The 12,120-nt window shown below is 41.5% G+C and overlaps 2 protein-coding genes across 3 annotated transcripts; one reads left to right on the top strand and one right to left on the bottom strand.

Annotated features, from left to right (window-relative positions):
* Positions 1–1,686: 1,686 nt before the first annotated feature.
* zfyve19 (zinc finger, FYVE domain containing 19) lies at positions 1,687–5,110 on the bottom strand. 2 transcript variants are annotated; one of them, XM_029730349.1, is made up of 11 exons: positions 4,875–5,110; positions 4,616–4,737; positions 4,445–4,508; positions 4,198–4,361; positions 3,969–4,111; positions 3,718–3,823; positions 3,320–3,547; positions 3,036–3,112; positions 2,676–2,777; positions 2,400–2,563; positions 1,687–2,269 (listed from the first exon to the last, which is right to left on the bottom strand). In XM_029730349.1, the coding sequence occupies exons 2-11, from the start codon at positions 4,629–4,631 to the stop codon at positions 2,194–2,196; spliced, it is 1,140 nt and encodes a 379-aa protein (XP_029586209.1). In that variant the 5' UTR covers positions 4,632–4,737; positions 4,875–5,110; the 3' UTR covers positions 1,687–2,193. The 2 variants fall into 2 exon arrangements, with proteins under 2 accessions (XP_029586209.1, XP_029586208.1); XM_029730348.1 differs by having other exon boundaries at positions 4,455–4,508; positions 4,875–5,109.
* Positions 5,111–5,310: 200 nt separating this feature from the next.
* Positions 5,311–8,163, top strand: bub1bb (BUB1 mitotic checkpoint serine/threonine kinase Bb). The gene is made up of 9 exons (XM_029730351.1): positions 5,311–5,480; positions 5,720–5,888; positions 6,138–6,197; positions 6,323–6,467; positions 6,572–6,768; positions 6,875–7,044; positions 7,170–7,366; positions 7,442–7,539; positions 7,760–8,163. Exons 2-9 carry the CDS (start codon positions 5,746–5,748, stop codon positions 8,028–8,030), a joined length of 1,281 nt encoding a protein of 426 aa, XP_029586211.1. The 5' UTR covers positions 5,311–5,480; positions 5,720–5,745; the 3' UTR covers positions 8,031–8,163.
* The last annotated feature ends 3,957 nt before the right edge of the window (positions 8,164–12,120 follow it).

A 12,120-nucleotide genomic window follows, 5' to 3' on the forward strand; every position in this document is an offset into this window, starting at 1 on the left:
TAAAATCGCTCTAACAATTCTGCATGTTTGCACCTTAACACACCAATGTTTCTACACATATTACACATAAATTCATGTTTTTTTTGTTAAATTACATCACTCTCCCTCCTACGCTTATGAAGTCATATAGATTCTCTTTCTCACTGTGAGTCTGAAATTCCTTTTTTGTGATCAGAGGTAGTGTCTAATTGAAACATAGGACTTGACTGAAAATGACAGCATGTCAGCAGCACAGGCAACAACTAGCATAGAGGTGGTCCATTATCTCTATCTGCATCCATTATGACTGTCCATTTCCTTCCTGTGGTCACTGTGTGGGATAACCAAGGTAGGCAAACACAGAGCGGGCCTTTATCTGGGCCTTAATGGACTAAATCCCTGGAGGTGAGCTTCATTATGGCTCTCCAGAGTGAGCCAGACAGTAATGCACCCTGATAAAACTGCACTCTGCCCCTCTCTCTCTCTCTGTCATACACTAAAGGTAATTTGGCAAAGGGCTCCATTAAAGTAATTCTCCTGATTTTTCATCCTCCTCTCCAACCTTTCTGAAACTGTGGCTGTCCTAGTATATGATTGGAGAACCCCTAGAGGGGTAAGCCCATAGAGATCCTATTAAATTCCACTGAGTATACCAAACATTAGGAACACCTTCCTAATATTGAGTTGCAACTTGATACACACAGGAAACTGTTGAGCGTGAAAAACCCAGCAGCATTTCAGTTCTTGCCACAAACCGGTGCGCCTGGCACTTACTACCATACCCGTTCAAAGGCACTTAAATCTTTTGTCTTGTCCATTCACCCTCTGAATGACACACATACACATTCCATGACTGAATTGTCTCAAGGAATAAAAAATCCTTCTTTAATCTGTCTCTTCCCCTTCCTCTACACTGACTGATGGGGATTTAACAAGTGAGATCAATAAGGGGATCATATTCTCACCTGGATTCATCCCGGTCAGTCTGTCATGGAAAGAGTTCTTAATGTTTTGTATACTCAGTATTCTAATTCTATGGGTATGCCAAAAGAGTGACAACGTTTAGTGGTTATATTAGTGGTGGGAGAAGTAGGCCACACAGCAAAAAAGCCAACAGGAAATCACTTTTCATCAAATCAAACTTTGTCACATGCGCCGAATACAAGTGTAGACCTTACCGTGAAATTCTTACTTACAAGCCCTTAACCAACAGTGCAGTTCAAGAAAGAGTTAAGAAAATATTTACCAAATAAAGTAAAAAATTATTAAAAGTAAAATAACGAGGCTATATACAGGGGTACCAGTACCGAGTCTATGTGCGGATGTACAAGTTAGTTGAGGTAATTCACTTCAAATCTCTCAGACATTGTTCACATCCCTTATATCTACATTACATGCAGCTACAGGAAACAACAATAACGTCTGAGACTACCCTGCCTGCCAAAAGAAAACAAAGCCTTCACTAATCCTTTTATACTAACTCCTCTGTGGGCCTCTAGTGAGAAGCTGACATCATCCCAAATGAGAAACTTGTGTTTCTGCGACATGTGTGCATGTTGTTGTTGTCGTGTTATTGTCCCCAACTCAGCATCTATCTCAGTATCATGACAACAAATAAGATATCTGCAAGCCAATTAAAGTGCATTATCAAATCAAACTACACTGCTCATAACTATGCCTCTGAGACAATTGAGGTAGCACAACAAATAGCCCAAACACCTTTATTTAATTGGACCAAAATCCAAAGGGTTAGGGTAACATTAAAATACAATAACGTTTAACAATTGTGAGAGTAAGTTAGACTTAGACAACATATTAAAGGGAAATTGATATTACACAGATCCTACATATTATTGGCAACAGTCCACATGTGAATGACTGACATTACATCACATCATGTGAATCTACAATAGTTATTCTGTTGCTATCTTAAGCATTGAATTATGCTGCTGCAACCCCATAATGTTACCCCCTAGAATAGCTACTTTGAAGCAATCTTTAACTACACTTGATAGATTGCTGTGTATTACACTAGATTAGCAACATAATCAGGGTTTCTTCTTGGTCTCTTTGTAAGACAGGTAGTAATGTTTGGATCAGCCTTCGCTTTGTGATCTTGCAGAATTCCAAGAAAGCTGTCCAGCCTCTTAAAGATATAGTACACATCTCTCAGGAGTGACCATCCAGATAGTAGTGGTGCCAGCCCCTGCAGTCTCACGTCGTCTTCTTCTTAGGTGCCGTGTAACTAGCTGTGCGGTGCTCTTTCCTGACATTCTTATCATGGCCCTCCCTGGGAAAAAACATTACAAAAACACCAGGATGAATCGCAGGCAATATAATTTTCTCGTAAATCACTGCATAGATGTCAATGCAATGATTTGCTTGAGTTATGTGGCCATAGTAGTAGTATTGTGCAGTACCTGAAGCAGCGGTTGCAGTACAAATCCCCATCACAGGTGTGACAGCGGATGGAGGCGTCCTGGTTACAGATGCAGCACCAGGGAAGCTCATCCTCGTCACTGTCTGAATCCTGACAGGTTACGACAGCCGCTGGGGTTCTCGACGAATTTGAAGGAACTGGTGTCTATAACATAGATTAAACAAATATATATTTAATTTTGTTCTTTTACTATCTGCAATTTATTTGTGGAATTCTATGAAGTGTGTGTATTCAAGGAGGACTGCAGGTTTAGTACCGGTTTCTTGCGAGCGTCTGTCTTCTCTATGTTCCTAGGGCCACTGTGCTCAGGAGGTATGTTGTAGCCACTGGCCTCATCTAATGCAGCTTCTTCCGTGAGCTGAGAATGAGTAAACAATGACCACAGTTTGCTTTATCATTCATATTCACCTTTACCAGATCACAGCTTCAATTGTCTCTTTCAATTATGACTATTATAAGTAAAATGGTAAAACAGCAGCCCCATGTGGTTATGAAAAGTAGCACTATCTTAAAAGAGGTTGATATGCATCGCCACTATGGGTAGGAATGTAAAAGAACAAGGACTCCGTTGAGATAAAGTACATATTCAAAGTAGGTTCTGCTTTTAGTTGCAGACCTTTTTCAGTATCCTCGTCATGGCCTCTTCCTCAGTCTCGTCCTCGCTGTCAGGGTGTTGGAAGTCTTCCATTGTGACTGAAACAACATGACATAATACTGTTACAGCACAACATTACAACACAGATGACACATCACATAAACAAGAACACAGATTTGACCACACTGAAGCATTCCAGTGACTGTTGAAATATGGTTTCCTCTCCTCTCTTTCTCTCATAGCTATGGTGTGATTCTGTATGAAGTATTTATGGGGGGGGTTAATATCTACATTTAGTAATTTACCCTTGTCAGGGTCCTGTCCCTTGAGCTGGGCCAGCCTCTTGGCCATCTGTAGAACCTGTTCCTGGGAGCAGCGGTCCCGTCTCAGGTCCTCCATGGTGTCTGCCAGCAGGCGGTTCTTTTTATCCTCCAGCTGCCTGGCTGCATCCTGCAGCCCACTCCCATTATCTAGGTTCTCCTCCAGCCTGTCCCCCTCCTGCTTATTCAAGTCGTTCATGGGGCCATCCACACCTGGAATGGAAACATGGTTGGAAAATAGATTCAGCATTTACAACAGCTTGAGTAGGAAGCCATTGAATTGTTATTTTTCAATAAAGACTAATCTACAGTAATATCTCACATAAGACACAACACTTTTTCATTCAAGTTGGTACAGTTACAGATGGGAAGAATCCAAATACCTTCAGGATTTGGTTGTTGGGTATCTATGACAACTTCCTCTGACAACTGAGTGATCAGGTCATTGGCTTGTTCTGTTGGAGTCCGAACATCAGGGGGCTGGTGTACCTGCACAGAGCCACAAAACTGACTTATTGCAATAATGGGACTTCACTAAGACCTGAAGGATTTGGATCCAGTATGAATATGAGGTCAAATAGTAGCAACACATAAAGTGTTTGCCTAATATGTATAGTCTAATGCTCAGACTCACAGGTAGAAGGGCTTGAGAGGGAGGAGGTCTTCCCTGTAAGGCTGCCAAGCGGTCCTCCATCTCCCCTGCAGAGGGTACAGGCTGGAGAGGAGCCTTCAGGGCAGCCAGACGGGATTCAATCTCTTTTTCCGACGGGATGGACTCTAAACAAAGGTTGGCCACAGATATAATTTCAGGTATCAGTAAAGATATAGGCCTATTGGAATATAGTGTCTTAGACAATGCTCACTTGGTTTGGTGTCCTCTTTCAGCTTTTGCAGCCTCTCAGCGATGGCCAGGTCCTCTTTACTCAGACGTTTGGTTGGAATGAGGCCTAGTTTGGCATTTCTGCTGCCCCCTGTTTCAGGGGGTGGTATCAGTTGTCCTTGTTTGGCCTCAAGAGCAGCAACACGTCTGCGCAAACACAATATAAAAGGCGTTATGATATCTACCAATAAGCAACACATAGCAAACAGTCGACTGACTCATCAACCCACCTGTACTCACTTTTTGTAGTTTTCAGGAGGGGACCATCTTGCGGCAATATTTTGGTTTTCTCCACTGCCAAAACAGTATTCAGAGAGCAAGCAAAACCAGTGCATCAAATAAAATGTTATTGAATAGGCATAATGTTTTGGTAGAAAAGCAAAACTACATCATCACTCCACCTTGTGAGATTCCCATGACATTGCTTGCAGACCTTCTGCTGGATGTTGCCACAGCGAGGCACCACTGCGTTGAAAGTCAGGCAACCCGAGCAAAATGAACGCCCACAGTTCTTACAGCCCAACTGTAAAAGATGACAATCAAAACATAAAACAAGGAGTTCGAACCTGTACCAGATGATTTGACAATTATAGGCAGTAAAATATTCAGATAACTACAGCAACTGAAAATGAGTAACGTTACTAGGGGGTAGACACATACCTCCTTCCTGAAGAGAGTGAACTTTGATGCACAACAATAGCAACGGTTGTCCATTTCGCCGCATTTAGAGGAATGTAATCTGGTTGAACAGCCACTACTGCTATCGTCTTGCCATCTACGTATGATACAGTCATTTGTCAAATAAACATAAAACTAACTATTTCATAGCTAGATTTATTTAGACTATCCCGGAAAAAATCCATTGATCAATCAGGAAGTCCACCGGAAGTTGCCTGTACATTAAGTCTAGGTTCAAAATATAACTGGCCATCTTCAACCTAGCATTCCGTATAAATGTAATGCAAACATATTTTTTTATGGAAGATATTATATTTTAGTGGTTTTCGAGTCCACCGTAAATAATATACTATCAACGAAAAATACATTTAATTTTTCAAACGAGTTTCTCGTTTACTAACGTCGTTGGGTGTGACCATCCAATCAGCTTTGTCCAAATCTTCTCGCGGTTCGAGTTCAAAATACACAGAGCAACCAGCATGAGAAGGACAACGACCCAGTCCACTGTTGTTTAACTTCGACAAAAAATATACATATTTTGTCAAGAAAGTTGTTGAAGAAAAAATATATATCTAGCGATCTAACAGGGTAAGATATTTTTGATATAACGTTAGCCTAATCCGATTTGGAAACCTAGCTTTGTAGTAGCTAGCTAACTTGGCTAATGCTAGCCACCTAGCTAGTTATTGTTATGTAACTACTGTAGCTTGCGCTTTTGCAAAAATATTTCAAAGCGTGATACCTTGCTTGTTACTTGCCTTGTAAAACATTAGAAGTTGTTCAAGATATGTACTTGTGTGGCTTGTTTGTGTCTGCTGTTATTGTAGCTAGCTAGCTGACTTACAGAACCAAAATGGCAGAAGGTGGAGAGGCAGACTGGGAACTTTGCAAAGAGAACATCCAGCCCTTGAAGAAAGGTCGGACCATATCAGTTTTACACCAGGCACTCAGTCAACAGCAAGAGGGTTCGAGCTCTGCCACCAACCAACACAAACAGTAAGGATGCCTTTGTTAAAGTACTTAACTATCTACAAACAGGGATTTGAGTGCCGTGCTTAGGCTGGGAGGGAGAGACAGCATAAAGTGGGACTTTTGCTTACTAGCTACCTAACGTTAAATAACCCATTTTGGGGCAGTTCCAAAAGGCATTCTGGTTCTTGGCTGAATGGTGTGAATTTACAGTGTTGCCAAATATGCAAACAGGCCTATTGTTTTGTGTTCAACCAATGTGTTTGTTGTCTTCAGGGCTTTTGAGTCTGAACTGAGAGTGTATGATGGAGATGACCCCCTTGATGTTTGGGATCGGTAAGATGAAGGATTACTCTGGCCAAGACTGTAATCATACCTGAAGGAATATTACATTGTGAATGTCTTAATGTTCATTGATAATGTTATTATTGTAGCCAGATAACATGGTTCCTTTTGAACAGGTATGTTAAATGGACAGAGCAGACCTATCCACAGGGAGGAAAGGAGAGTAACCTTAATGTGCTTTTGGAGAGAGCTGTGATGCGCTTCACAGAGGAAAATAAATATCACAATGACAGCCGTTATGTTGACCTATGGATCAAATTTGTAAGTAACCCGTGTCCTTTTTTCATACAGCTTTATCATGTGACAAGTGTCAATCAAACAAGTTGTATTCATGACTATGTATGTACTCTGTCTGCCTGTATTAGGCGGAGAGCGGTCACGAGCCTTTGGATATCTACAGATATATGCGAGCCCAGGGAATAGGAGTACAACAGGCTTCCTTCTACATTGCCTGGTCTGAGGAGTATGAGAATCAGGGTAACTCTCGAACAGCAGACAGTGTCTACCAGGAGGGCTTCAAGCGTGGGGCTGAACCTCTGGAGAAACTCCTGCAGTTTCACAAGTATGGATCTACTTTAATATTTTTTTTTACTGGATCTACTTCCATGCTGTTTGAGGTGGTTTTAGTTTTCCTACCATAATTCAATGTTTTGTGTCATCTGTTGCAGGGCTTTGCAGGCGCGTGTGTCCCGGCAGGTGTTGTCTGGAATGGTGAATGACGAGGAGGAGGAGGAAGCTGAGGCAGCAAAGCCTGAGCGGGTTTCTCTAGTGGATCTAAAACACAGGGGGAAGAAAAAGGCTGTTGCACCCATTAGTAGAGTTGGTGCAGCACTGAGCAGTAAGCACATGTCTATTTTCAAAATGATAAGTCATTCCAGGTTAAAGTGTCATTTTGGGTTGTGTAATGTCATAAAGAAGAATTTATTTATGATTTTTGACTCTATATTACTTGTTTGTTCACAGGTAATTCACGAAGCCTACAGTTAGAAGGCCCACCAGCTCTGGCCAGCAGTGGTCAAAACAGTCACCTTGTGATCTTTGATGAGAACAAGGCTGTCAGTGCTGTGCCCTCTGAACCAAAGTTGGAATCTTGGATGGCCCCACCCCCATCAAGATCCAAGGAGAATGAGCAGAGGCCTGAGAAATGGAGCAACGTAAAGGTATGAGACACACGGTAATGGGACTTAAGGCTTGTTATAATTTATGACTGAATTTGTGTGTGTGCTCTATTGTAGATGCCAATGAAGTCCAGGTTTGGTCACAGTGTTGTGGCTCTGCCCAGCAAGCCAAACTTCCAGCCCTTTGTGGAGGAGTCGGATCAGCCTCCAGCTATGTGAGTGTAAACTGAGATCATCTTAATCATAACTAACTGAATTAACTACTGCGGCTGGAACAGAAATTTTTCTATTCAAAGAAATGTAGTTCTAGCAATAAGTTATTTCACAATTGTGTGACTTAAACCCAGCAGTAACCCTGAGCTGTATGCCTTTGGCATAGTTTGTTTCTGCTCCAGCTGTGTTTTAGTTATTTGTTCTGACACCTTATTCCTCCAGGACACCGTGTAAGATCAACCCAGCAGTGAATTCAGTGTTGTCTGCACGGAAGCCCTGCAGGGATGAGACTCCTCTGAAGAGACTGCAGCAACAGCAGCAGGAAGAGGGGAAAGCTCTGGAGCAGAGCATGTACTGCAAGGAGCTGCTGCTCAGTGGCGCCTCTGAGTTCTGCTTTGAGGAACTGCGGGCTGAGCGCTACCGACAGAAGAAGGCATTGGAGTCAGGGGGCAGTGGCAAGGAAGAGCAAGCGGGCTCTGGTCTTCCAAACTGACACATTTCCACAAGGACATGTTCAGTGTTTTATCATTAGGTAGCAGACTATCAGTGTTATCATGTATGTATTTTAGCGTTTGTGTGTATATAAACCGTTTCAAACTTATCCCCTGTGGGAGTCAAACCCACAACCCTGGCGTTGCAAGTGTCATGCTCTACTAACTGAGCCAGACGGGACCACTAATAACACACTATGTATCTGTCTTTCTTTCCTCTTTATTATTTATTTGCCTACTTCATGTAACCTCCCAGTGGAATTAACCTTTCAGTGGTGTAGGCAGGGTGTGAGAATGACAGGGAGAAATCCAGAGGTGAGAATGACAGGGTTCAATTCATATCGATGCATAGCTGTGTGTATACGTACGTACATACAGTACCAGTCAAAAGTTTGGACACGCCTACTCATTCAAGGGTTATTGTTTATTTTTGCTCTTTTCTACATTGTAGAATAATAGTGAATACATCTAAACTATGGAATCATGTAGTAATCAAAAAAGTCAACATACACAACAAATCAACATACACTACTGTTCAAAAGTTTGGGGTCACTTAGAAATGTCCTTGTTTTTGAAAGGAAAGCACTTTTTTTTCCTCCATTAAAATAACATAAAATTGATCAGAAATACAGTGTAGACATTAATATTGTAAATGACTATTGTAGCTGGAAACGGCAGAGGTCCATTAGCAACCATCACTCCTGTGTTCCAATGGCACGTTGTGTTAGCTAATCCAAGTTTATAATTTTATAAGGCTAATTGATCATTAGAAAACCCTTTTGCAATTATTTTAGCACAGCTGAAAACTGTTGTCCTGATTAAAGAAGGAATAAAACTGTCCTTTAGACTAGTTGAGTATCTGGAGCATCAGCATTTGTGGGTTCGATTACAGGCTTCACAGAACAGCGCAAACTGGCTCTAACCAGACTAGAAAGGAGTGGGAGGCTCCAGTGCACAACTGAGCAAGAGGACAAGTACATTCATGTCTAGTTTGAGAAACAGACGCCTCTCAAGTCCTCAACTGGCAGCTTCATTAAATTGTACCTGCCAAACACCAGTCTCAACGTCAACAGTGAAGCGGCGACTCCAGGATGCTATTTCATATTTTTAATGTCTTCACTATTATAATGTAGAAAATAGTCAAACTAGAGAACCCTAGAATGAGTAGGTATGTCAAAACTTTTGACTGATTCTGTCGGTTTAAATGTACCCCCACAGCTATGTGGTGACAATTGTTTATAAATTAGAAATAATGGTTATGCTGAGTCCTGTGATAATTGTTGCCTGATGAACTGGAGCCTGTCGTATGACTCACTGTCAGTAGAGGGCATGCATGAGGTCTAGACCGCAGAGTTCAAATATGGGCTACTTTGCATGTTTTTCATCTGAGGTTATTTGAACCTCTAATTGAATATGAGACGAGTATTTGTATTTATTTGTTATGGATCCCCATTAGCTGCTGCTACTCTTCCTGGCGTCCAGCAAAATTAAGGCAGTTATACAATTTTATAAACATTACATTCATAACAGATTTCACAACACTGTGTGCTCTCAGGCCCCTACCCCACTATGACACAAAATCCATGTGTACATGTGTTTATAGTGTGTATATTATCATGTGTATGCATGTGTCTGTGCCTATGTTTGTGTTGCTTTACAGTCCCCGCAGTTCCATAAGGTGTATTTCTATTTGATTCTACTGCTTGCATCAGTTACCTGATGTGAAATAGAGTTCCATGTAGGCATGGCTCTATGTAGTACTGTGTGCCTCCCATAGTCTGTTCTGGACTTGGGGACTGTGAAGAGACCTCTTGTGGCATGTCTTGTGGGGTATGCATGGGTGTCTGAGCTGTGGTAGTCGTTTAAACAGACAGCTTGGTGCTTTCAACATGTCAATAGCTCTCACAAATACAAGCAGTGATGAAGTCAATCTCTCCTCCACTTTGAGCCAGGACAGATTGACATGCATATTATTAATGTTTGCTCTCTGTGTACATCCAAGTGCCAGCTGTGCTGCCCTGTTCTGAGACAATAGCAATTTCCCTAAGTCCCTCTTTGTGGCACCTGACCACACGACTGAACAGTAGTCCAGGTGTGACAAAACTAGAGCCTGCCTTGTTGATAGTGCTTTTTAAGAAGGTAGAGCAGCGCTTTATTATGGACAGACTTCTCCCCGTCTTAGCTACTGTTGTATCAATATGTTTTGACCATGACAGTTTACAATCCAGGGTTACTCCAAGCAATTTAGTAATCTCAGCTTGCTCAATTTCCACATTATTTATTGGGAGATTTAGTTGAGGTTTAGGGTTTAGTCAATGATTTGTCCAAAATACAATGCTTTTCATTTTTGAAATATTTAGGACTAACTTATTCCTTGCCACCCATTATGAAACGAACTACAGCTCTTTGTTCTGTTTTGCAGTAATTTCAGTTGTTGTAGTAGCTGAAGTGTATAATGTTGAGTCATCCGCATACATCGACACTCAAAGCCAGTGGCATGTCGTTAGTAAACATTGAAAAAGTAAGGGGCCTAGACAGAATTCCTGATTCTACCTGGCTTACATTAAAGAACACCCTCTGTGTTTTGTTAGACGGGTAACTCTTTATCCACAAAATAGCAATGAATGTTAAGCCATAACACGTATTTTCTTTTAGCAGATAATGTCAAAAGCCGCATTGAAGTCTAACAAAACAGCCACCATAATCTTTTTATCATCAATTTCTCTCTGCCAATCATCAGTCATCTGTGTGAGTGCTGTGCTCGTTGAATGTCCTTTCCTATCAGCGTGCTGAAAGTCTTGTTAATTTGTTTACTGTAAAATAGCATTGTATCTGGTCAAACACCATTTTTTCCAAAACTTTACTAAGGGTTGGTAACAGGCTGATTGGTCAGATATTTGAGCCAGTAAAGGGGCCTTTACTATTCTTAGATAGCGGAATGACTTTTGCTTCCCTCCAGGCCTGAGCACAGTAGGCTTGTAGTAGGCTTAAATTGAAGATATGGAAATATCGTCCGCTATTATCCTCAGTAATTTTCCATCCAAGTTGTCAGACCCCGCTGGCTTATCATTGTTGATAGACAACAATTTTTTCACCTCTTCCACACTCACTTTACGGATTTCAAAATTACAATTCTTGTCTTTCTGAATTTGGTCAGATATACTTGGATGTGTAGTGCCAGCGTTTGCTGCTGGCATGTCATGCCTAAGTTTGCTAATCTTGCCAATGAAAATATCAATAAGGTAGTTGGCAATATCAGTTAGTTTTGTGATGAATGAGCCATCTGATTCAATGAAAGATGGAGCTGAGTGCCTTTTTTCCCAAAATGTTGTTGAAGGTGTTCCAAAGCTTTTATCTTTGTCTCATAGTGTAGTTTCTTCTTTTTATTCAGGTTAGTCACATGATTTCTCAATTTGCAGTACGTTTACCAATCGGTTGTGCATCCAGACTTTTGCCTCATCCCTCTCAACCATAAAATTGTTCAATTCCTCATTGAGTATACTGCTCTACACAAGCCCTTGCTGGAGGCTAAAGGAGTAAACACTGCAACGAGCTGCACTGTCAAACTGTCATAAACTAACTCAGTTCACCATATTTGATGCGGCCACATATCTTAATTATTCAAATGAAATTATTACATTCTCTAACTGGAGGATGTTCTTGTATTTTTCTATTATGGAGAATGCCCACAATGATATAGCTACTTGTCATATTGTATCACAGCCAGAATCTTAATTTTAACTTCATATTTTTTTAATTGTCTGAGGGAGGTCCAGTCTGACCCTACTGATTTAGTAACAAGTAATCCACTGTGATGATGGGATACATAGCTGCTCAGAGGGCAGATTTGATGACTGGGTGGGAGATCGGTGACTAATTAGCAAGTTAAATCCAGCCTCCTTAGTTGGGTTGTGTGAGCAGCAGAGCAGGCCTAGTCACTCCCCTGAGACCCCTACCACCAGGCTGCTGCTGCTGCTGCTGCTGCTGCTGCTACACCAAGGAACTAGAGGGAAGGACATCCTAAATCACATTTACTGCTGGAGGAATTCACATAGAAACCCACCCTCAAAACACTGTATGGACCTCACCCTT

The sequence above is a fragment of the Salmo trutta genome, chromosome 33 (assembly GCF_901001165.1).
Source record: "Salmo trutta chromosome 33, fSalTru1.1, whole genome shotgun sequence".
Lineage (NCBI taxonomy): Eukaryota > Metazoa > Chordata > Actinopteri > Salmoniformes > Salmonidae > Salmo > Salmo trutta.

What these genes read in the sequence shown, in the direction of transcription:
- zfyve19 (XM_029730348.1), bottom strand. Translation starts at nt 4,928, where the DNA reads ATGGACAACCGTTGCTATTGTTGTGCATCAAAGTTCACTCTCTTCAGG. An exon ending in TCACTCTCTTCAGGAAGGAG is followed by an intron (nt 4,738 to 4,874) that starts GTATGTGTCTAC and finishes CATCTTTTACAG; the next exon opens with TTGGGCTGTAAGAACTGTGG. An exon ending in CCTCTCAAGCCCTTCTACCT is followed by an intron (nt 3,824 to 3,968) that starts GTGAGTCTGAGC and finishes GGCTCTGTGCAG; the next exon opens with GTACACCAGCCCCCTGATGT.
- bub1bb (XM_029730351.1), top strand. Translation starts at nt 5,746, where the DNA reads ATGGCAGAAGGTGGAGAGGCAGACTGGGAACTTTGCAAAGAGAACATC. An exon ending in GCCACCAACCAACACAAACA is followed by an intron (nt 5,889 to 6,137) that starts GTAAGGATGCCT and finishes TGTTGTCTTCAG; the next exon opens with GGCTTTTGAGTCTGAACTGA. An exon ending in TCGGATCAGCCTCCAGCTAT is followed by an intron (nt 7,540 to 7,759) that starts GTGAGTGTAAAC and finishes TTATTCCTCCAG; the next exon opens with GACACCGTGTAAGATCAACC.